At 55.6% G+C, this 24581-nt stretch overlaps 1 protein-coding gene across 1 annotated transcript in view; it reads left to right on the top strand.

Annotated features, from left to right (window-relative positions):
• The window catches only part of RCC2 (regulator of chromosome condensation 2), a 32172-nt gene extending 8370 nt beyond the window's left edge, over window positions 1-23802 (top strand). The window contains exons 4-15 of the mRNA XM_034672085.1: window positions 287-289; window positions 5047-5140; window positions 8480-8623; window positions 11827-11958; window positions 12358-12446; window positions 13686-13800; window positions 15734-15900; window positions 17588-17768; window positions 18030-18135; window positions 18996-19068; window positions 20604-20681; window positions 21399-23802. Coding sequence (XP_034527976.1) covers window positions 287-289; window positions 5047-5140; window positions 8480-8623; window positions 11827-11958; window positions 12358-12446; window positions 13686-13800; window positions 15734-15900; window positions 17588-17768; window positions 18030-18135; window positions 18996-19068; window positions 20604-20681; window positions 21399-21503 — 1287 coding nt within the window. The 3' untranslated portion in view covers window positions 21504-23802. The remainder of the gene's footprint in view (window positions 1-286; window positions 290-5046; window positions 5141-8479; window positions 8624-11826; window positions 11959-12357; window positions 12447-13685; window positions 13801-15733; window positions 15901-17587; window positions 17769-18029; window positions 18136-18995; window positions 19069-20603; window positions 20682-21398) is intronic.
• Window positions 23803-24581: the final 779 nt, after the last annotated feature.

The following is a 24581-nucleotide window of genomic DNA, read 5'->3' as shown; positions in this document are numbered from 1 at the left end:
CGCATGCCCCATGCGGCCCCTGCGCCGTCTCGCGCCGCCGGGGAGGCGGGGGCGGCCGGCGCCGGGGCGGGTTGCGAGGGCGCATGCTCCGGAGAGCCCTCCCCCTGAGGTCGGGAAGCCCCCGGGGCTGAGAGGTGTTGGGGCTTTGTTCACCGCTCGCGGTCGGAGGACGCGGGTGCTCGGTGAGGGCTCCGTGTACCCCCCCCCGGGGGGTGGGGAGCATCTCCCGTCCCTTGAGCGGGCTTCAATTCACTCGTTGGAGTTGGGCCTGCAGATCTTAATTGAGGTCGTGACCAACTCAACTCCCGGTGCCTGCAAAACACTGCAGAGCTAGAGATCTTAGCCCGGGGTCTGCGATCCTCGAAACCCACGGGCTTCGTGTGGGACGTGTGTTCAGGAAACGATCAGAGCTTTGGCCAGGTTTCAGATAGCCTTAGAAGAATAAGAACTTCCACTTAGGGTGTAGACACTCTCGAGAGGCCCTTTTCTGTCCCCAAAGGGTGTGTGAGTCTTAGCAGCATCAGAGTGCTTTCTTCCGAAGGTGCTGAAACAGTGTTTAAATGGTTAAAAAGAATGCGTTTCTTCATCCGCTTTACAGATGAGGAAACTGAGGCACAGAGTTTAAGGGCCTGTCCCAGCATCCCATGGCAGTCAATTTCCACATGGGCTCAGGTGTTTTCTGATGGTGTCCTTAACCCCTATGCAAAGTGTTCATGTGAAAATGCTTCCTAACTGCCCTCCCGTTGAAAGGGTCAGCAGGTCAGATGGTGGAGGAGAGCCCCTGTCACCGAAATGTCTGAACCTGGGGCCTGGGACTAGGACTGTGCCAGGAACTGGCCAGAATTGAGAAACTGGAGCGCGGGAATGGTTTTCCTTTGACAGATCTAATTCTCTGTGCGGTACTCCAGCCGTTTGCCCTTCCAGTCCTCGCGTGTTAGGAGGGAAGCGGAACAGAATGGCCAGCGGGGCTCTGCCTCTGCTGTGTTCTCTGTGCGGGAGCGCCTGTCAGCTGCAGGGCTGCAGTCCGCCTGTTAGAGCAGCGCATTTTCATGTCCCAAAGTGAAGGAGGAGCTCCTTACCCCAGCGCTGAGGTTCACCCAAGCATGTAGTCCCAGACAGAGTGCAGAGGGACGCCCGGCTCTGCAGCAGCCCTGCACACAGCTGGCTTGTCTGACGGGAACGGCACTTTCTTAGTCTTACCGAGAGAGTCCTCTGCTCACCAGGAGCAGTCAGACCCAGCAGTGCTTGCAGTTTGCATTTGCTTTGTATTCACAGCCCGCTTTTACCTTGTATGCCCTGGATACGTGTAGACAAATCTGTACGTACCTTCTCGCATCCCCTTAAAAAACAAGGGCCTGTGAAGCAGTGGCGCGATCTCCGTTGGACTAGTGAGCACATCCAGGAGCAAGCATCTGGATGCCCCGGGAAAGTGCACCCCGGAGTTTTCAGTTTTTGTTAGCATCTTTTGACTTTGGTCCAGAGTCAAGGCCAGGCCCGTGCTGTGCTGTCCTGCTGCTTTCCCACAGGCCTAGGTCCTGGGTGGGTCCCCCGCCAGGTTCCCGGCTTCCAAGGGAAGCGTCGGCTCTGCTCCTGCCAGGCAGTCCTGTCCCGGGCCGCCAGCAGTCCCTAGCTTGTTTCCGGAGAGGCTTTTTGAGGAAGAATTTTGCAAGCTTCACCACCGTGGAGGGCTTCCTGAAGGAGGTGTGTGAGAGCAACTGCCCGGCATTGTCTGGAGCTAAGCCGAAGTCGGGGCTTGTGAAAGGCGAACCCAGATACCCGTGGGGTTGAGGGGTCAGGTTGCCTTGAATAAAGGTGTGTATTTTATAAGACATTCTTAGGATTTCAGCCTCAGGAAATGCTCTCTCCCGTGTGGTTTTGTCAGTTGAGCGTTTTACAATGGTCCAGGGCGAATGACGAGTGAGCTCCGTGACTCTGGAGGCAATGCAGGCGCCTTGACAGAGTTCTGGAAAACGGGAGTGTCACCAGCACTCCGGGTCTTCGTGGTTTCTTCAGTGTTGGAGTGCTAAAGTCTTGTGGACCCCAAGACAAGTCTGTCCCGTCTGCAAGGGTCAAACAAATACGACCAAAAAGCGAGCTTTTGAAGTCTGTTCTAGTTGATAGCCTGTTAGGGAATTTGTCGTTGCTGGCACTTCTCTGAGCGGCCCTCCCTCTGCCGAGGCTAGCGGTTTTTTCTTTTCTTTTCTTTTCTTTTCTTTTCTTTTCTTTTCTTTTCTTTTCTTTTCTTTTCTTTTCTTTCTTCTCTTTTTAACATTTTATTTATTTATTAGAGCACACGGGGGGGGGGGCAGAGGGAGAAGCAGGCTTCCTGCTGAGCAGGGTCCTGGGATCAGGGTGCCCGGGTCGCGGTTTTCTAAAAGGACGTAAGTTAAAAGGTGGTCTCCCAGCCTCATAAACACGCTCTTCGCACTTGGGCAATAATTCAAAAATCACTTTGAACAAGAAATGCTGTTTTGTTGATTGAAAAAGCGCAGTGCATTTTTCTGCCTTGGCCGTTCATCTCAGACCAGCTCGTGACCAGGGTGTCGGGGGGCAGCAGGTGGAATGAAATTCACTCATCCTGTTGGGAAGACTGTGGGACCAGCTTCACTGCCACATAGCCTTTAGTCACAGCACTCTCTTGGCCCATCAGAGAAGGCTGGATTAGACCTCGAAGGGTCACAGAGCCTCTGGCCCTCAGCCCTGACAGCCATCCCTGGGGTTCCTCAGGGCAGAGCCAGCAGACATAGGGGTCTCTCCCACCTGATGGGCCAGCTCAGGTTTGCGACCGAGAGGGACATGGGCTGTGATTTTAAGGGTGTTAGGAGTCTTGTTCCTTTTTTTTTTTTTTTTAAGATTTTATTTATTTATTCGACAGAGATAGAGACAGCCAGCGAGAGAGGGAACACAAACAGGGAGTGGGAGAGGAAGAAGCAAGCTCATAGTGGAGGAGCCTGATGTGGGGCTCGATCCCATAACGCCAGGATCACGCCCTGAGCCGAAGGCAGACGCTTAACCGCTGTGCCACCCAGGCGCCCCAAGGAGTCTTGTTCCTTATTTGAATTTTCTCTTTCCTAGAAGGCAGAGGGAAGAATTACATTAGGGAGAAATAAAGTAGGTGGCCTGTGGCAAACAGCTGTGCAGATCATAGCATGACACCTAGTCAGTTAGTTTTATCTGGTGGGTGAGGACAGAAGGCCCAGGACAGGAAAACCTGAGGAAGAGTCACCCGGGCGCCCCTCACAGTTCTGTTTTAAAATTCCTCTTTGGAGGAATCCCGCAGCGGTGACCGGGGTAGACCCCGTTGAGGAAGGCAAGCCTGGCATCAGGAGGGTCAGAGTTTGGAGAAGCGCTCCGCTGGCTTGACCCGGTATCCACAGGCCCTTGCTCCCTCGTGCAGTTGCGGGTCACAGAGGAAACCGGCTCCTGCCCGGGGCCATCGCGGAAGCCCTGGCAGTCTGAGGGCACGGTGGCCGCCTGTGAGCTGCTGCTCTAGCAGATGCCCCTCGATGGATGTCGTGGTGTCACGGTCACGTCGCCCCCGGGGGTCATCTGCTGCCCTGACCGCACAGACCTGAGGAGCCGTGGCGGGCTGGCTGGGGACCTGGGCAGAGACCCAGGGCCGCTCCTTCCTCGGGGAACTTGACAGAACGCACTGGCTGTGGTTCATCCTCTGTTGCAGTTCTGTAGAATGTTCCAGCCAGGCCCGCCAGCTACACAAAGAAGGGGAGATAACCGAGGGAAACTAGGCTCCCATTCAAGTAATCCGAGTCTGTGGGTGCTCTGGGGTGGGACTGCCCTCCGATCAAGGTCGTTCTCTAAATAATTTACACGTGGTGAGGTCCTTCTCCTTTCCTGGCTGTTGGGTTCCCCTTCGCGTGCATCCTGCAGGACGTACCCTGTAGATGGACTGGCTTCCTGCAGCCGCGGAAACGTGGGCAAGCGTGATGGGGCCTGTTCTCTAGGGTGCCCGTGGCCTCAGGTTGGGTCACACAGAGTCCCCGTGGAGATGTGTTCCTCTTAAAAATGCACACACAGTGTCTCCAAGCATCCCGCCAGGGCAGGTGCCTAGAGGTTAGAACGACGAGGGCCGGGTGGCTTTTTTTTTTTTCATCAGGCCTTCTTCCAAGAACAGTTCTGTAAACAGAAGGAAACCATTCTTCTGGGCGTCCTGGGGTGGTGAGGTCAAGGATGAAGGCAGAGAGGGAAGTCCCCCTTCCCCGGCCCCTGCAGGGACCTGGGTGCGTGGCTCAGAAGCCAGTCTCTGCCTGGTGGTCGACTTTCAGAAGTGTGTTTGGGCATTTCAGAAATACAGCACAGTGCAGCCAGTATTCTACTGAGTGCCACCCCAGATTGGACAGTGGCCTTTTTGAGTGGTGTGTCCTCCCCTTGACCACCCAGCAGTGTGTGGTCCTAGCGCTGTTTTGTGTTGGGAGCCTGAGGGTCTGGACACACAGTACTGGGGCGGGGAACACAGCCTCTCCACCCAAGGGGCGGGCAGCGGGGACAGGCCCAGCCTGGATCCCCCATGTCACACGGTGCTCTGATGATGTCCCCCCCCCCCCGAAAGGCGCCAGGCACAGCAGGCAGCACATGGAGGGACAGTCCGAAGCCATGGGTGACGCAGGGCTCCCAAGGCTTGGAGTCGTGTGCAGCGCTGTGCTGGCCCCCAAGGTCAGCCGTTTTAAGACTCCCTGTGCGCCACGCCAGGCCTCTTGCAAATACCTCTACAGGCAGTTTGCAGAGTGGAGGGAAAGGCCATGTATGTGGCTGACTTTTTAGTGTCTTGCAAGAGATATTTTCAAGAGAAGTCAGTGGATAAAAACGAGCCTGAGTCTCACCAGCCAGCCGCCTGGGGCTTACGTACCCTGTTGGTGTACCACAGGGTACCCCCTCGGGCCTCCGATCACTGTGCGAGCTGCCGGGCGAGGCGTGAATAACGAGTGATGATTTTTCTTTTGTTTCTGGCTGTCGTTGGGCAGACGGCAAAAGCTGGAAGCAGCATTGCAAGCTAATCCTTTCTCTCGCTTTTTCTCTCTCTCTCTGTAGAAACTTGAAGGGTCTAAGTGCAAAGGGCAGCTTTTGATTTTTGGGGCAACCAACTGGGACTTGATTGGTCGAAAAGAAGTGCCTAAACAGCAAGGTATGAGACCCGGTTTCTGAAACCATACGAAGCTACTGTTTGTGGGGTGCTTCCTGTGCGCTAGGTGGCCCGCGTGGTTGCCGCCAGCAGCCACCAGGTAGGTATTCTCTGCATTGACAGAGGTGTTCAGAGAGGCCAAGCAACTTGCCTGAGGCCACACAGCCCCTCTAGGGACAGGACAGGACTCGAACCCTGGGCTTTTACCAGCCTCTCATTTCACAGTTCTGTGTGTTTGTTTTTAAAGATTTTAGTGATTTATTTGAGAGAGAGAGAGAGAGCAGGAGGGAGAGGGAGAGAGAATCCGAAGCAGCCTCCATGCTGAGCACAGAGCCGGACTCGGGGCTCAGGCCCATGACTGTGAGATCATGACCTGAGCCGAAAGCAAGAGTTGGCCGCATAACCGACTGAGCCACCCAGGCGCCCCTCACAGTTCTGTCTTTTAAAAACCCAGTTCTGTTTAGGATTAAACGGGAAAAGTATAAGTAGTCACAAGTAACACGGACACCTTCTTCCCATCCTCCTCCGCACGTCTGTTACTTTCGTGAACACGAAGAGGCTGGTCCTGTGGGATGTCAGAGTGTCCAAGACTTTTGTCACATGTCACACGTCCAGCTTGGTAGACGTTACAGAGGAGTCCACGGTTCTTTGCATGCTGCCCAATTGTTGCAGGAACTGCTTGGACGGAGCGAGTAGCAGTGTGTGGAGTGGAGGGAGCACAGAAGTCCCAAGAAGGAGCTTTTGGTTCCCAGTGGCTTTTAGAAACTTGCTATCATTCCTCAGGAGGATACTGGCCCATCTGAGAGAAGTGAAGCTGGCCTGTCGCCACATTTTATGGCTTCTTGATTTCATCTGGAAAGATTCCCAAAGTACTTTCCAACATTGCCCAGTGAACAAATATTTGCACACGGACACTCCCTTGGTGCCTCAAGCCAGGCGGAGGAGATCATCGTATTCTGTGAAGGCAGCAGGACTTCCAGCAGCGCCTGGCGTCCGGCAGAGCTGGAGGGGGGCCTAGCGCTTTGCCTCCTGTCGTGGAGAGGACCACCTGCCCCGGGACTGGTGTCCAGGAAGCCCCTCCCAGGGTGTGACGGCCACCGTCTCCCTGCCGACCCCACACGTGTACCACATCATGTGTCTGAGCTGTTCTCAGTGAGTGGCCCGCGCACGGTGACACACGCTCAGAGCCGGGAAGTAAATTGCAGAGGAAAGCAAGCAGGCAGAACACGGGCCATCTCCTGCGGACCTAGGGTGGGGTGCGCTGAGGCCAGGCCGGGCTCCCCACACCCCGGTGAGGTCTAGAAGGAAGGAAAAACACCTTGTGGTTTAAAATCTGTTTTCACGCTCTGGTTGAAGACATGCTGGGCGCATTTTAAGAGTGCCTTTTTGTCTTCTCCCATTCCGACCTTTGCTTCCCTGATCGGTCTCCCTGCGAATGAAGTTTTATGTAATTAACAAGCCTTCTTTGTAAGTATTTTAAAATATCTCTCAGTCGTCCGTGACCTTGCCCGGAGACCACAGGAGGAGGAGAAGGATTTGTTGTCCCACTGGTGCAAGCTGAAGGGAAGAAGGATTTCTCCTCCCACCCTGGCTCCTCCCAGTCTCCTCACACCCTGGGAGGGGGAGCCGGCCAGCCCCTGGGTGCCCACTTCCGCAAAGCTCCTGGAATCCACGTGATGCCCACTTTGTTGACAGCATGACGCGGTGGCTCTTGCTCCAACCCCTGACAGCCAGGCTGCCCGAGGAGCTGCCGCTGCTGCTGGGCACTGAATCTGACCTGGATCACTTGGACGGTTCCTCAGAGGCTGGGACGAATCCTGCCCCTCGGGCTCTTGGCGTCTTGGGCATTGATCTTCCTGGAGCTGCTGTAGGGATGAGGCTTTGGCAAAGTAGGGCATCCGGCCACCTGTGAGACGGGTCTGCTGGGAGGGTTCCCTCCGCGGTGTCCCCAGAGATGACATGTATCAGTCCTGCCACCGTCCTTTTACACCTTCGTGATAAACAGCTGTGGACAGAACCTGTGAAGGCCATTGTGTTCGGGGTGCTCTTTCCCAGACGATTGTCGGGTCATCTTCTGCCTTGAGGAGAGTGGAATGTCTCAGGGTGGAGCAGCTCGGTGTTGCTGTTTGTGGGCTGCTGACTCTTCTGCCCAGTGTTCCTTGGACCGGTAGCCCCGTAACTGAATGAGGACGCACCTGGGCGCCCTCTGCTGGTGGGGCGTGGGCAGGGCAGGACTGGCCTCGAAGAGTTGCACTGATGCTTTTCCACTGGAGCCCAGTAACGGAGCAGTCTCTTAATCAGCTCGGACACCCAGATGAACGTGACACGGTTACGTGGCAGCCGCTAACATTTCATAATGGTCCCTACAGGCCTAGAAACATGGCTCGTGTCTCTGTCCTCCAGAGCTCCAAATTGAAAATACTAAGCAAAACATGGCCCATGCCCTGTCCATGAATGGGGAGGAGAGGGAGTTTGGAAGGAGGCAGCTGCATTCTTCCCACCCACACACCTTCCAGTGTTCCTGAGTGCTTCCTGGGTGCCAGGCACTGGCAAGGCCCTGGATTTGCTAGGGCCTGGAAGGAGCGTGAGTTTAGTAGGCCTGAGTGCTGTGATCAGCCTCTTGGTGTGCCGGAAGCCATGAGCTAAAAGGGGATGTGGACGTGGAGGGCTTCCCAGAGGAGGGGGTGCTTGACATGAGTTTTAAAGAACAAGCAAGGGACTGGGAAGGGCATTCTGTGGGAGGGGATGCATGGCAAAGCATGGGGCCATGACCTGGCCACTACAGTGGGACCCCTGAGAAAGGAAATTGTGTGGCAGGGGAGGGGTGTCAGCTGGGCCCCCCACACGGGGTCTGGTAGATGTGCACGGGGTGGGGGGGAGCAGGTGTTTTCTGGGGAGGATGGGGACACTCAGACTTCACTCTGAAAGGAGCCTCTGGCTGCAGGGGCGAGGCCGAGGTGGGTGGAGGGCAGGCAGGGGAAGGTGAGAAGGGGTGTGGGGAAAGAGATACTGGGTCCACCCCAGCTTTCCTGAGTTGGGCTCCCAGCAGGAGGGAAAGCACCCTGCCTTTGTGGCCACCTGCGTGTGGGCGTGCTTAGCAGGCAGTGCACGAGGGTCTGAGGTCCCCGCGGGTTGGGGCCAGAGACAAGTGGGGCATCAGCAGTCGGTTTGATTCAGTTGCAGACTTTCTCCTTGGGCAGCCTCCGCTGCCAGGCTCATGTGGCAGCCCGGGGCTTCTGTGTCAGAGGAGAGTGGACCCCTGGTGACTATTGACATTTTTGGGGTGCTTTTCACCCCCCTCCCGTCATTGTGGGTGTTTGATTTGCACTCTTCCCTTTGCAGCTGCCTACCGCAATCTCGGTCAGAATTTATGGGGGCCCCATAGATACGGCTGCCTGTCGGGGGTCCGGGTGAGGACAGTGGTCTCGGGTTCGTGTGCTGCCCACAGCCTCCTCATCACCACGGAAGGGAAGCTGTGGAGCTGGGGTAAGTCTGGGGTCGGGTGGGACAGGATGACTCATGGGGGTACCCCCCCCAACACCATGGGGCTGACTTTCTCCTCCGTCTGGGCAGCATTTTTGCAGCCATATTTCTTCTCCCGATTTCTAGCTGGTCTTGCCTGTTCCCTGCAAGTGTATCCCCTTCCTCCACCGTTTTGCCATTTGCTCGTACACTGAACTCTTTGGAATCTTCTTTTTGGGGGGAAAGATTTTATTTATTTATTAGAGAGTGCTTGCACAGGTGGGAGAGGGGCAGAGGGCGAGGGAGAGGGAGAAGCAGGTCCCTGCTGAGCAGGGAGCCTGACATGGGGTCGATCCCAGAACCTTGGGATCATGACCCGAACCGAAGGCAGACGCTTAACCCACTGAGCCACCCAGGTGCCCCTGAATCCTCTTTTTTAAGCAACCTTTTTCTGAATGTTCTGACTGAATCTGGATCTTTCTGATCTTGAGGCACCTAGAATTGAATTCCTATTTTAGACACGCTGTCCCCTGGGCAGACAGTACCCCTTCTTGCTTCGTGGCACGGTGTTGACGTAAGACCTCTGTTCTTGCCACTTTAAATGCCACCGGCCACGTCACGGCATTGGCCACCATGTCTCTGCGATCCTGTCCCTGTGATTCCGGGGGTCACACCTGTCTGCAGGTTTGGTTGCTCGGTGCCTATTTCTTAGATTTCCCTACAGTTGAGTTCACTTTTTTTTCTCTTTTTTTCTTTTAATTGTATTTACTCATTTGAGATAGAGCATGAGCCGGGGGAAGGGCAGAGGGAGAGGGAAAAGCAGGCTCCCTGCCGAGCCAGGAGCCCGATGTGGGGCTAGATAGCAGGACCCTGGGATCATGACCTGAGCCGAAGGCAGGCGCTTAGCCATCTCAGCCACCCAGGTGCCCCGAGTTTACTTTTTTCTGAGTGGAGCTGGTCTCCGGCTGTTGGCCCCCAGGCCTGGGTCCCTGGGAGGTGGTATCCTTGCCCTTGGTCCCCTCCTGCTCCAGGGTCCCCTTGCTGGGGCTCCCACGCACCGCTGCCCGTTTCCTCCTTCCAGATTGTTGATCCAGGTACTGACTAAGGCTCAGTTTAGCCCCACGCCCTCTGGTAGCTCCTGGACTCTTCCTCCAGCTGGGTATGTTGGCAGTTGTCCCCGCCCTTTGTTTCTGGTCCTTTGGCTAGCTTTTAGTCCATATGACTGCTTTTTTTATTTCGGTCTGTTTGAACCGTTTTTTGCAATTTCATGAGCTGCTGTACCAAAGTCCAAATATATTAACATCTGTTGTCTTCGCTGCACTCTGCTAATTTTGTAATGCTGGTGGAAAAAAAAAAAAAGCTAACAAGTGTGTCTGGCCCAAATTTAAACTTTATAGTCTCTTGATGACATGCTGACATTGCCAGTTTTCATTTTCCCCAACTGGCGCAGAGGTGTCCTTCCCCCGGCGCACCCCCTCCTGCCTAGTGTTCCGACGCTGAACACAGCAGTCTGTCAGAGCTCCCAACTTGAAATATCTTTCTTCTGATCTCTTCACCGAACTGCATTTACGTGGGGCTTCTAAAAATGTGCCCTGTGCTGGCCCCGTGGGCAGGGAGTGGTGCAGAAGGCCGTGCAGCCAGCCTGGCCCCCGAGCAAAGACATGTGTCCCACGAGCAGACTTGGTGGGTTGGGGGGGCGGGGGACAATGGCAGACGCGTCCCGGTACCACAGTTAGCTACTTGAAATGGCCCGGGCTGTTGTCTTGTCTGGTGTCTGGAAGCTTCAGTGCTACAGCACGTCACTCTCGAGGGGTCCGCATCTGTCCGCCACTCGGGCCTCTCGGCGGGCCCAGAAACCAGGCCTTTCCCGGTGCACTTGGACAGCTCCCAGTAGATGCTCGGGTCTGCCGCTCTTGCCAGAGGGCTGGAGTCCGAGAGCGAGCTTGAGGATGGTTTTTCTCGTAGCTGGCTGTTCCCTTCCTTCTCTAGCCCTCAGGATGCTTGGTCCTCATTCTTGTGGCTCTGTTCTCCATTTGTCTCATGATGGAAGGTCAGAAGGTCATTGTCAGGGAAGGGTGTGAACTGCTCCCCTCCCCTGCCCCCAGGTGCCCTGACTCTTTGGCCCTATAAAATGTCCCAAATACGTTTGGTAACCGCTGTGTGGTGGTCCCCTTGGCCGGGGGGACCTGTGAGGGGCCTGCTGAGCTGTTTGGTTTGAGAGCTGTGGGAGCCTGTGTTGAAAACCAGGGGCACCGCAGGGGCTCCTCCTGGCCCACCCTGCCTGCCATGTCTGCCGTGGAGCCAGAGGGCCTTGCCAGAAACCCTGTGCCTTGGGGCTCCCAGCCCACCGTCGCAGGAAGGGCTTGTGGTCCGAGCAGTCCTGTCCTCTGTCCTTGGCTGAGGGTCCCGTGGAGGGCGGTCCGCAGCCGGTGGGCTTGGCACTGCTCTGTGGGCATCATTTCCAGGGCAGGTAAAAGGGGAGAAACGACGATTAGAAATGAACCAAATGGTCCATGGAAGATGCCCAGGGCCCTGAGGTAACTAAACTCTGTGAGGCGAGTGTTGAAAATGGCTTCCCCTTTTTTTTTTTTTAAAGATTTTATTTATTTATTTATTCGACAGAGATAGAGACAGCCAGCGAGAGAGGAAACACAAGCAGGGGGAGTGGGAGAGGAAGAAGCAGGCTCATAGCAGAGGAGCCTGATGTGGGGCTCGATCCCATAACGCCGGGATCACGCCCTGAGCCGAAGGCAGACGCTTAACCGCTGTGTCACCCAGGTGCCCCTTAAAATCCATCTCAGAGGGAAGGGAGCGTGGGAATTGTTGTCCGGCAGGTGGAGTGAGACCTGGGAGTTTCCATGAGCTCATCTGCTTGTGCGGGGCACCTGGCGCGACCCGAGCAGTGCTTCGTCTCCCTTGGTAGCAGGGCCACAGAAGGTGCTCCTGGCTGGGTCCCAGCCGCTGTCCCAGAAAAGCAGGTCAGAGGAGGAGGTGGCAGTGGCCCACGGAGCTGTCTCTGGGGACGGTACCGAGTATCTTACCCTGGTCACCCCACCCCTCTCGCAGGCCTCAAGAGGTTGGCCACTGACAGAGGCTTTCGTCCGCCTCGTTCTCGGCCGTTCGTGTGTGGAGGGAGCTTTCGGGGGGGACCCAGATGTGTCTGCCTTTCCCGGCCACTGCTCCGGCCACCCTCTCTCCTTCCACGGTATCTTGTTCTTGATCTGCAGGTCGAAATGAGAAGGGGCAGCTGGGACACGGTGACACCAAGAGGGTAGAAGCCCCCAAGCTCATTGAGGGTCTGAGCCACGAAGTGATTGTGTCTGCGGCCTGTGGACGGAACCACACCCTGGCGTTGACGGGTAAGGCACAGCTGGTTTCTTCTCAACCGGGCAGGAGGCCGCGTGGTCCGCCTTGGGCCTTGGGGTGGAGACGCCTCTGTGGCTCTCGGTCAGGATCAGAAAGGTGCCCAGGGAGCCCCAGTGGGTGCTTCTGGGAGCCGCTGACGGCCTCACCCACCTGTAGGCAGGCCAGGAGGCAGCGGCCCGGGGCTGTGCCCGGCGTCACCCCGCACGCTCGGCCTCGGCGGTGAAGGGCTTCTGCTTCGAGCTGCCCGCCCCACCTCCGTGTGCGGTGCCGTCTCCCTTGTGCTCTTCCTGGCAAAGGACCTGTTTGTTATCATTTCGGAGCCTTTGATCCCAACTCGAGTTCAGAACCCTCAGTGTTCTTTTCCCTTTTGTGATACTGTTTTTTTCTTCCAGAAACGGGCTCCGTGCTTGCGTTTGGAGAGAACAAGATGGGGCAGCTCGGACTCGGCAACCAGACAGATGCCGTCCCGAGCCCCGCGCAGGTGCTGCCCGCGCCCCTCTCCGGGCTCCAGGGCCTCTGTCTGTCTCTGCCTCTGCGCTCGATTTTCTGGGCGGGGACCAGGCACTGCTCCTGGTAGTTCAGTCGAGGCCTTGTGGAAACAGTCTAGGTTCTTAGAGTGGAATTCACGTGCTGTAGTCTTTAAAGCACGCTTCCTAGGTGCCCACGGTCAAAAAAAACCTCCCGAGAACAGTTCTTCTCTCCGTGAGAGAATTTGCTGCAGAGGCTTTGTTCTAAGCCTGTTCTGTTCCAGAGAAAGTGAGAAATGTTGGATGGATGTGATGTGTCTTTCTCTGCAAATACTTATTGAGTTCTGACCTTGGGTGGCGTCACCTGCCAGGGCTGAGCTCCCAGACAAGTGGTCGGCAGTCTTTTATCCTTGAGGAACGTGTGCCTACATCAGAGAGGTGTGGGGATCACACCTGAGAGTGGCCAGTGATGTAAGGCAACCACATGCCATTGAGGTTGAAGGATGAAGGCGGGGACTCCCATTTCCTGGTCTGGAAAAGAGACCGTGGGCAAGCTTACCTGTGGTTTGAAGGATTTTTGAAACGTCCCTGTTGTGTCTGCCATTTGCACTAAGGAGGACGTGACAGTTTCTAGAGAAAGCCCGGACTGATGGACAGGGCCCAGGGCTCACGCTTGTTAGGTGAGATAATAGCACAGTTTCCAAGGCCTGTCTGACATGTGTTTCCAGAACCTACGCCGAGATCCTCGGGGGGCCTTGGCTCTCTTATTTCCTGACTTCAAACTGTTTTATCTCCTGTCCACACCTTCCATGAAGACTAGTTAGGCTAGTGTGTCTGCAGAGGGCAAGGGGAACGGGAGAAAGCTCTTGTTCAAGTTGAGGCTGAACTGCCTGCCAGTGACGGGGTGAGGTTTGGGGGTTATGTGTGGTCTCGGCTGTTTCTTTCCCCCTCCCGCCCGGGCTGCTCGGCTGAGGTCTGTGCTGACCGGACGCAGTGTTGGGCATTTTGGGGGATGCGGGGCTGGGCACACCATGTGCCCTATCTTGGGAATTGACTCTGCTGAGAAGGTGGGGGTCACAGGGTGTTTTCTTCATGTACACTCTAGGCTTTGGCCTTCAGAATTCCTGGGTCCGTTCAGTTTCCTTTGCAGTCTTAATAATTGTTTCACACCGACCTGCAGAGCAGGGGTGTGGGGGGAGGCTTTTTATCAATCTTTTAAAAATGTCTGAGCATCTACTGTCTTGTCTTTTCAGATAATGTACAACGGCCAGCCAATTACCAAAATGGCCTGTGGGGCTGAATTCAGTATGATAATGGACTGCAAAGGGAACCTCTATTCCTTTGGGTGCCCTGAATATGGTCAGCTGGGTATGGAAACATTTTTTAAAAGCTCTGTAATCTAACTGCATGTCTGGAACCAGAAGTCAGTGTGGGCCTGCACACACGTGTTGGAAATGTGGGTAATTGATCGCAGATAATAGCCTTGATCCATTAAGTGGATCTCCCGTTTCCTGGGACAGCACGTCCTAAATCACAGGGCTGTAGAGCATTACAATGGCTTGGCCTTAATGAGTAATTCGGGCTGGAGTCTGACAAAGGATTCTTTTTTTCTGGGAGGGGAATTCATTTATATGTAAAAGGATTTCAAAGTTGTAAGAAAAAAAAATTAAAGCACCTTCATTCGGTTTCATATTTAAAAATTCGCCTATATTGGAAGTGAGAACATTACACAAGGCAGAGGTTGTAGTGCAGACCCTGGGCTGGGCGACCCCCTCTGGTGCCCACCTGGGCCCCCATCCCTGTGACCGGGACCCCTCCCGTTCCCGTCCTGGAGCAGAATGCCCTCCTCCAGAAACACATTCACTTCTTTCTCATTGAGTAGAAAGGGAAAGCTCAGAAAATAAGTGGAAAATGTTTCTTGATCCTGATTTTACAAGGTCTCCATTTTCTTTTCCCATCTGACACCAAAGTGTGTTGTTTTTCTTTTTTTTTTTTTTTCCCCCCTTCTGGCGCCTTCCCACAGCCCAGCCCCTGGCGAGTAGGAGGTGAGGAGTGGGCGCCCTCTGCTGGCGCCTCAGCTGCATGCCACTCCGGATCCCCGCGGCCCCCGTATCTGGGTTGCCGGGTCCCCACGTCATTAAGAGCAGGCAGATGGAAGGAGGTATAAATAGAACAAGGAGCATCGCGCTGGCCTTAGACTTCAGGGAACAGTGACTTTGTGAAACTAAATATACCGCAAGTCAGAAGTGAATAAGAACGAACAGCCCCTTACGCACATGCAGTGTTGGTTGCCAGGGAGTTGCCAGAGACTGTTGGAGAAACCGTTTCCATGGCCACAGGCCCTGGTGCCATCCCTAACCCCGGGCAGAACACCGGAAGTGTGTTTCCGGTCTCCTTCCGGGAGTGTGTGTGGCTCCCTTGCTGCCCTGGATTTGCAGACGGGCAGGGGGATTTTCCTTTGGGGGAAAACTACATGACCTTGGTAGTAATGACAGTGGCTGGTCCTTGAGCAGGGGCCGTGTGCCACGCACTCTGAGCGCTTCGTACAGACTCTCGGGGGCCCGGTGTGTACCCACTGAACAGTAGTTTGACATGCTGGCTTCACGTTTATCTGCGGGATCAGTCCTACTTCTCGGCTTTCTTTGAAACCCACCTGGAATCTCATTGTCCAAATCCAGACAGATCCCTTTTAGAATTAGAACATATAAATGTAACCTTGGGGAAGTGTATCCCCACACACGCGCTCGCCCGGTCCACCCCCTCTCTCTGTCATGACGCATTTTACTGGGTCAGGCAAGGCAAAGATGAGCGTGTGCCATTAACTGTATTTTAACACCCGTGATGATATATTTAGGTTACTAGTAAGTCCTAAAAACTCTCGGGATTGTGTGTTGAACTTTTTCTGTCCCTTCTTGACCCATCCAGGGGCCAGGTGGGGCCCAGACCATACTCAGTAGGCCATTCCTTTGAATCCGTGGTCTCTGGCTTCTGTGACCATGGCTCATAGTCAGAACTGTGGTCTGTGTTACGGCCTGATCCAAACGTTAGAGGCACAAAGAAATTGTTACAAAACAACATCCTTGTTACGGATGGTATCCTCGGCGTTTCCTATTCTGTCTCGTTCATTTCTTAAAAAGAATTCATTTCATCCCCCAAAATCGATTTCCTGGTACTGATCGGGTTGTGCCCCAGATGGGAAGATGTTAGGTTGGTTGACAGACGTGTCCCGGCGAGGCCCCAATGGGCCAGGCTGGGGCGCACGCACTCAGCCGCCGCTGACTGCTGGCTCTGGTCGCCCCAGGACACAACTCAGACGGGAAGTTCATCGCCAGGGCGCAGCGGATAGAGTATGACTGCGAGCTGGTGCCCCGGCGAGTGGCCATCTTCATCGAGAAGACGAAAGACGGGCAGATTTTGCCAGTCCCAAACGTGGTCGTCCGAGATGTGGCCTGTGGTGCTAACCACACGGTAAGACTTGAGGGTTTCTGGCTTCTCCTCTTCCCAAACATCACCTTCTGCGGAGAAGGGTGTGTGTATGCTCCCGTGTCCCAGCACTTGGATCTGGCCGGGAACCCATCCTGGATAGCCGCGACATCCTGCCCCCGCTCCCCCACCCCTGAGGCTTTGTCCCATTCGGTTGGCCGTAGGGCGCTTACGTTCATAGTTTCTTTCACTTCTGGAGACATAGTGAAAGGATGGACTTTTGGACATTTCAGGTCAGAATCCTACCATAAGTGTCTTTCTGGGTTGGCTTTTGTCTGTCAGAGCACCGCAGACCCCTTTCTAGGTCCATAGACGATCCCCCATATGGAGGGTGTTGAGTAGTTTTCAGCTGTGAAGGCTGTTCCCTTAAAGATCACTTGGAATAGGTGGCAGTAGTGTTTTTGTATATGTGCTATGTTGTTTTTTTGTTTGTTTTTTTTTTAAGGATTTTATTTATTTATTCGACAGAGATAGAGACAGCCAGCGAGAGAGGGAACACAAGCAGGGGGAGTGGGAGAGGAAGAAGCAGGCTCATAGCAGAGGAGCCTGATGTGGGGCTCGATCCCATAACGCCGGGATCACGCCCTGAGCCGAAAGCAGACGCTTAACCGCTGTGCCACCCAGGCGCCCCTGTTGTTTTGTTTTTTATAAGATTTTTATTTTAAGGAATCTCCACACCTGTCATGGGGCTTGAACTCATAGCCCCATGATCAAGAGTCACATGCTCCACGGATTGAGCCGGCCGGGCGCCCCAGTATTGGTGCCTGTGGAGCTTGGTTGCCTCTTTGCAGTTACTTTGCCCGAGAATGCCTGCGAGTCAAAGTTGGCTCTCTTCTCTGTGGAGAGAGCACTGGGCTGGGAGTCCAGGGACCAGGCTGGTCGCCTGGTGTGCAGCTGACAGTCAAGTGACCTCAGGCGCGGCCTCATCCCTGGAATATGCCCTGTCTACTTAGTGCTCAGTGACGGGGCTAGGAGATCGTGGTCTCCTGGAGTCTGAAGTCTGTGGTCCTCTTCTGTCCAGTCTGGGGAAGCAAAGGTGGATCTTGGGCAGGCCTTTTACGTCAAATGGTTTCAACAGGTCGTACGTTCACACCACTCAGATGCTGAACGTCGGAGATGCCGTGAAGGAAAAGTTGTTTGTTTGCTCTACACCCGGTGCGGGGCTTGAGCTCATTAATTACCCTGAGAACCAGACCTGGGCTGAAATCAAGAGTCTGATGTGTAACTGAGCCACTCAGTTTCCCCGAAGATCCAATTTTAAATTGTTTTCAGTCCACGTGACCAGATGGAGGTCCCCTGTGAATGGGGTGGGGTGGGGGGTGTCTAAGAAGAGTCCTAGGCAGGCAGGCCTTCCCTCGGTTCTTTCTGCAGTGCCGTCTACACGGGGATGGGGGAAACCAGTACATTGAGCTGCCCTCTGGAGACTCCCATTCTTGCTTCTGATGAGAAACCGGGGGGACTTGGGACTTAGAGGAGTAATTCAGGATGGAAAGGAGCGTCCGTGGCAGAGAAAAGAGGAAATGCGCTGTCGCCTCCCCCAGCTTGGGGGCAGGTTCAGCTTCTCCGCAGCGTTTTTGCCTTTTACCATGTTGTTCTTGCAACAGAGCGATGCCCCTCTTATCCCATCCTGTTGGGGGCCCATCCCCACCTTGTGTGTTCTCTCCTCCCGCAGCTGGTCCTGGACTCTCAGAAGCGCGTCTTCTCCTGGGGCTTCGGTGGCTATGGCCGCCTGGGCCACGCCGAGCAGAAGGATGAGATGGTCCCTCGCCTGGTGAAGCTGTTCGACTTCCCCGGGCGCGGGGCGTCCCAGATCTACGCAGGCTACACCTGTTCCTTCGCTGTCAGTGAAGTGGGTTAGTGACTTCCCCCGTCTGGGCCTCAGGAGCGGGGTGTGCAGAACCCCCCTGGCAGATGAGGGCTGTGGTGGGTGGGGAGCTACAGAGTGCTTCCGCGTTCCCAGACCGAAACCGCGGTGTTCTGTCGGACAGAATGTTCCTCTGTTGTCCCCAGCGTGCGGCGTCTTGCTTTTCTTCTTGTTGTCGCTGAAAAGGAGAATTCACTTCTTGGCATGTGTGGTCACAGTGGGAATGTGGAATGTGTCTGTCTTTCCCCAGGTGGCCTGTTCTTCTGGGGGGCCACCAACACGTCCCGTGAATCCACCATGTACCCGAAGGCCGTGCAGGACCTCTGTGGCTGGAGAATCCGGAGCCTGGCTTGTGGGTATGTGACAGTGTCTCCTGGTGAGGACGTCTGTCCCCTTCCTGGGCCTGGTGGATACCCTAGGGTGGGGGCCTCTTCCCTTGAGAGGCTCCATTTCCCCCTCCCCCCCCGGTTCCCCCCAGCTGGGCATCAGATGCATGAGAGTTCAGGAGGGGAGGGACTGTTAGGGGCAAGAGGGCTTGGTAGGTTCTAGAACAGATGACAGCTTGTCTTCCTGTCGTCACAGAAGGAAAGTCATCTTGACGGTGTCTGTTCTTCAAAGGCCTGGTGGGCTCTGTTCATCTTGCGGGTTAAAATGATTTTAGCTGAACCTAGTGGTAGGATTTTAGTAACTCTGATAAGCTGGGAAGAAGAACTTGTCCTAAGCCTGTGCTTTTCAGTTTATTTTGAGGACACCTGTTGAGCTCTAATACTTCCTGGGGAGGAGTTTGGTTATATTAATCAACTGCCAGGTTGCCAGGGTGGGGGCGCGGGCAGGGGGACAGCGTCTTGGGCTAGGGTGCTATAGCTTTAATCTTTGCTGGAATGTCTAGCCCTGTCCCTGGTACTTTTTGTTGCCCTCCCCACCACCTTTGGAATGAGCTCTCCATACTGATTCCATAACCTCTTTTCTGGTGGGAAGATCTGGGGTAGAGAGCCTGGTTCCTGCCGTTGTCTCGGGCTCTGTCTCAGGGCCTGCGCGGGGACACCGTTGAGGGTTTCTGAGAAGCCCGTATGCCCCATGCGTGTTGTGCGAAATGTGTGCCTCGTGGAGTTTTTAGCAGGATGGACTTGGTCTTAATGCTAGTGAGTCGCAGCCTGCAGGAAGCATGGTGGCCGGGGCTGCTGGCTGCACTGGTGACAGCCCCTACCTGTTTCAGGAAGAGCAGCATCATTGTGGCCGCCGACGAGAGCACCATCAGCTGGGGCCCTTCGCCGACCTTCGGGGAGCTGGTAAGCGGGGGGCCTGTGTGGCAGGGGGCGGGACCCAGTCCAGGCTCACTGGGGCTGCCTCCTGAAAATGGGCAGAAGGAAGACGGGCATCTGCATGCAAGGCTGTGACGCTCCCATCTTTGGGTCACCCTGGCTCTCGGAGGATTCTGTGCCCATCAAGTCATGACGACAGTCCTTCACGACTGCATTGGAAACACGGGGACAGGGAGGTTGCAGATCCCGTTTCCCCGTGGTTTTGTCAGCATGGTTGAGGTGTGCTGGTGATGCGGAAGGGGGTGCTTTTTCTGCTCCCCTCCAGGAAGGTTTCGTGAGCCGGAGCAGCGGGGCGTCGGGCCCCGTGCGGCTCCCGAGTTTTCTCCTGCGCCACGGGGCCAGCCTCTCGCGTCACTCAGGGACATGGTTCCCTCGTTTTTCCCTAAATAAGTCAAAGTCTCTGTTGCCTGCTTTTAATCTCCGTTGCCTGACTGATGAGAACCGATGGCCCTCAGTTTCTCACCCATACTTGGCCTTCCCCAACCAACTGTCTGATTCTTCAGTTCTGGTGCCTGATGAGTTTTTAACTTTTAATTTCTTCATCGAGAACAGCTTGGCTGCGGAGCTCGCCTGGCGGTCTGCCCGTTCTAGTTGCGATTTGATCTCAGCCTCTTTGTTATTTCCTGTGGGGAAGGCGGTCTGTTTCCCTTCCCGCCTCGCTCGTGGGTGGGAGCTGAGAGGTGATGGAGAGGAGGGAAGGGAGGGCTTCTTGGTCCCTTGAGCCGTCTCCGGGACTTGGTGGCCTTGTCCTCGGGGTTCTGCGCATACTTGGGGGATCTGCAGGGGCCCTCGGGCCACAGATACTCCGGCGGCCCCTCAGAGGCAGCCTTGAAATTAGGAGACTGAACCTGGCCTGGTTTTTATGGATCCTTCTCAGAGTAGGGAAGGTGTTTCTAGGGCCTATCGGAGAGAGACTCCCGAATACCAATTTAGAAACCAGAGGGGAACAAGGGGGACTTCGGGGCCGCGACTTGGGGCGAGGAGGAGATGGCAGGGAGTCTGGGAGGAAGCACTCGCTGTGCGGGAAGGTGTGAGGAGGCATCTGGCGGCAGATGGGACTGGGAAGGGAGGGTCTGCTGGCCCTGGAAGCCCCCATCCCTGCCCTGTCTGCATGACTCCCTCGGAGCAGCCTCGGGCAGAGCCTGCTGGCTCTGGGGTCCTGGAGTCTGGTGGGGGGATGGGGGCTCTTCAGTCTCCAGCTGGCAGGGTGAGAGTGGGGACAGCCTGTGTGCTTCGTGATGATGGTGTCTCCCCAGTGACCACCCCCGTTACCACACAAACCCCCCCAGGTGACACTTCAGCGTCACGATCTTCCTCGGGTTGAGGGTTAGTGCCCTGGAGGCAGCACTTGTGCGGGTAGGGTGGCTCACCAGTCCAGCTGTCATGTCAAGCATGGCGGGGCTCTGGCCCCCAGACAGCGGGGTCCCCACAGGTGTCACCATGTTCCTTTTTCTGGACTGTACCGCGGTGACCCCAGGTCTTGTGTGTGTTCGCTTTGCCAGGGCTATGGGGACCACAAGCCCAAGTCGTCCACCGCCGCTCAAGAGGTGAAGACGCTGGACGGCATTTTCACAGAGCAGGTGAGCAGGGCCTCCGGGCCAGCGAGAAGCTAGGGGAGCAAAGAAAGGCCATGCCAAGCCGCACCTGCCTTTCCCCGCTCCTGGGCTTGTGAGCCTGTTTGAGGCTCCTCTCGTCTCCCTGAGCAGCTTTTCTGCTGTGTGGTGCTAGAGGTGTGGTGGGGAACGGCCATCAGGATGCGGCGGCACAGGGGCAAGCCGGCCAGGCTCGATGGCTGTCTTACCCTGAATGACACTGGCTCCAGACCAGCCGTGTTGGATTTATTCTGGGGACAAGGGTTCTGCTCACATCTGCTTTGTACTTTCAGCCGAGACTACACATCATTAGGCTGTGGGGCAGATGCGGGGTAGGGGGCGAGTCTCCTGCTTTTCTGTCCACCCGGCTGCCCTGCCCGCCCTTGTCTGCCGATGCACAGATGGGGTGTGCGCCCTCACACAAGGCCGGATTGTGGTCCAGAGAGGCAGAGGGAACAGGGGCAGGATCCCCACGTCCCTGCCAGGCTCTGCTGACAGCATCGATGCCATCCCTACTTGGTGGCAGCCTGGAAGGCATGGTTGGCGGGGCGTCGGTAATGGGTCTCGTGGACACTAACGCTGTTGAGCAAAGGGCGTGGAAGCGGTCCCGGCGCCGGGTGCCGGGTTGGCTGACCCGGGGGCCCATTGTCGGCTCCGCTGTCCATGACGGGCCCTGGCACATCCAGCTCTGTTCTGTTTCCCCAGGTGGCCATGGGCTACGCACACTCCCTGGTGATAGCTCGGGACGAAAGCGAGACCGAGAAAGAGAAGATCAAGAAACTGCCAGAGTACAACCCCCGGACCCTCTGATGGTCCTGGAGCCCCCCGCAGCTCCACACCTCCCGCGGCAGCTGTCTGTTCCACGTGCACTGGGACGGGACGTCGAACGAGGAATTTAAGAAAGCAAAAGTTGACCGAAGGTGCATTTTTGTCAGACTCCCTGAGGTTCCGTTTTATAAGTGGTTCAACGTCAACTACCTTTTCTGTATGCTTTCCAAAGTGGTTTTTTTTTTCTCTCTTAATGTTTAATTAAAATATTTGCTCATAGTTGACTTACCATTCCTACAAAAGAGGCAGAAACTTTGAGCAACCTAGGTGGTTCCCCCCCCCACCAAGTTGTTTTTCTTTTTCTCACTGTTCCTAAACACACTTCTCCAGTTGTAAGTAGCATTGTGATCCGAGCGGGTGCTCCCTGGGAGAGGAGACCCCGTTGACGCAGAAAGAAATGTCCCTCCGGGAACCGGCAGCGGCTGGATCAGAGACAGTCCTGGTGGTGGATCTCCATCCAAAATCATGCCCGCCTGCTTCGGAAGCATCTGGGTCGCTTTCTTTCCTGCTTTTTCCCCCCATTGACCGGCTGAGGCTGGCAGTTCTGTTCCTCTCCTTGGCTGCTCGTAAGCCCCACCGCCTTTTGGCTGCCACATGACTAGAGTCTGCCGTTTTCCCCCCTGGCAGGGGCTCTGGGGTATGTGTTTAGCCATTTTTATCTACTTAAGCAGTAAAAGAAGTCCAAGTGAAAATCAGGTGATTGTGGACCCAGTGGGGACTTGGGGGGCGGGCAGATGTGGGGACAATATGTCAGGTTCACAGGCGGCTCTGAGGCTCTTCTGACGAGCCAGACCCACCTGGCCAGCACTCGCCATTAGAAATCGATCAACCAGCAGTTAAAAAAAAAAGTGCATTCTGGAGTCCTTGCAAGGAAGGATCAGCCCTTTCCGTACCAGCCTTTATCACCTCTGTGCTTCTCTCCCTATCCGCTGCCGGATCCTGCTGGAACGGGCCCTGTCTCTGAGACACAGGGTCCCATTCTGCTAACCCAGCTCTCTGGTCGCCTTGCTTGGCTGTGGTACCAAATAGTTGGGATTCCTGAAGAAGTCCCCCTTCCCCGCGTGTCAGCGCAGATCTGTGACTGCCACCCCGCTTCCCGCCATGTGCCCTCTGCCCGAGCTCGTCACCGGCGTTGCGCTGCTCTGCGTGAGTTACGAGGTGCCTTTCCCGGACCCCTCCGCTCACTTGGACCCAGGAGAGGCGACAGCTCTGGCTGGGGCTCTTGGTTTCGAGAGGGTCTGGACTGGTTTGGGTGCTTTAAAATAGATTTTTTAGTTCCGTGGTGCTTCTGGGGGAAGATGGGGGTGGAGCTCCAGTGTGACACTTGGGTGGATGGGAAAGGTGAATATGGGTCTTTTTTATTCTTTGCTTTGCTGTTGTTACCACTTGTCATTGTCTCGATGTTAAAATGCCAAAAATGATCTAGTCGTCGTTGGTTTTTTCCCTGCCCGTCCCCTGTCGCGCCTTACGGTGGCTTCTGCCTTTCCAGGGCACGTGACAGGATCTGTCCTGGCCGGTCCCGAGGCCTCGCGCGGGGAGAGCGGCCCGCATCTTCCTAAGGTTTAGTCTGACTTCACGCTCACCTTTGCTGTCCTGTGTCAGTCCCTAGTCCAGGGGAGAAGCTTCTGCTAAACTAACCTAATTAGTCCAAATCACCCCCAAAGCCGCCATCTCAGGCTCTCTCCTGTGCGGGGCACCCACCCGTTTTCCCAGACACAGCTCTCTCCTGGAATGGGGCTTCGGCGCATGCACCCCTTGGACCCGCACAGCTGCCCCGGGGTCTCCTGCGGGAGCTGCCCTGGGGCAGGCGGGGCTCCAGTCTTCCAGGGGACTAGTCTGAAACCTGCCACCAGCCTACGTTAGGGCCCCTCGCCAGGAACTAGAGCAGCATAGGCTCGGAGCTTCCCAGTGAAGACGGCCCTCTTCTCTACCACAATCACTCCTTTTGGCTTAGAATTTTAAAATGAACTTCCTAACGGGGAAAAATCCTTCATGACAAGGAATTAGGGGGTTGTCCTGCACTCCAAGACAAAGACAGAGTGGCCCTGGCCCCGGGCTGAGAGAGGACTTTGCGCCGACCCCCCGGGCCTCTGACCTGCCTTCCAGCTCTGGAAGGAGTCTCTGGAAGAGGAGGGGGCTCAGGGCAAAGGGGAGCGAACCCAAGAAGAGGTTGTGATTTGGTCGAAGGTGCCTGGTTTAGTGCTGTAATTGTCTTATTTTTTTTTATATATATATTTCTTGGAGTAAACATTTTAAATAAACGACATCATTGTTTACTCTGTTTTGGCTTTTGTGCTTCTTTTTCAGTAGAACCAGCATATAAGACATTAAGAACGCGGAGCAACTCCGTTTTTCTCCGCTCCCTGCAGGCGCCTCCCCCGCCTGCTGCCCACGTCTAGGCTCCCCGGAGAAAGATGGGCTTCAGGGGAGCTCGGTTCAGTTTCTAGGCTTAAAACTGGGGTTGAAGGTGACTGGAGACCTGTGACCCTCAGGGAGGTCCCCCTTAGCTGGCCCAACTCAGAAAAGGGGTTTGGATTGGCCACACTGAGGTGCTGAGGGTGAATGCTCAGGCTCAGAAAACACTGGAACAGTGCCCAGAAATGTCTGACTTCATTCCCCACCCTTCCCCCCCCCAATCCTTCCCGGGGAGCCCGAGCCCTTGAGCCCTCCCATCCACAAGGCACTCCAGGCCGGTGCTGGCCCCCTTCTGGCTGTGCAAGGAACTGCCCACCAGGGGGCCCGGAGGAGCCAGCCAGGTGCTCAGAAGTCCCAGGCACGTGGCGGTGTCAGCCTTGACAGCCTTTGCTCCCAGGCTGCTCCCCGCTGACTTGGCTGAGCTCTTACCCGGCCAGCGGCACTTACCAGCATCCAACACCCATCAGTGTGTGTGGAGCCTGAGATGCAGCTCCAGGTCCTCAGACCAGCCTCCCCTACCCCTGCCCCGTCTTCTCTCCTCCCCCTTCCAGTAGAGCTTCCCATCAGCAGGAGGAGGGGCAGACTGGGAACCGCGGGGGTGGTTAAACCTCAGAAGCACTTACCTTAATAGCATCTTTGTGCCCT

This window comes from Ailuropoda melanoleuca, chromosome 11 (assembly GCF_002007445.2).
Source record: "Ailuropoda melanoleuca isolate Jingjing chromosome 11, ASM200744v2, whole genome shotgun sequence".
NCBI classification, from domain to species: Eukaryota; Metazoa; Chordata; class Mammalia; order Carnivora; family Ursidae; genus Ailuropoda; species Ailuropoda melanoleuca.
The sequence above is the reverse complement of the archived record's forward strand: the minus strand, read 5'-3'. Positions and strand labels throughout refer to the sequence as shown.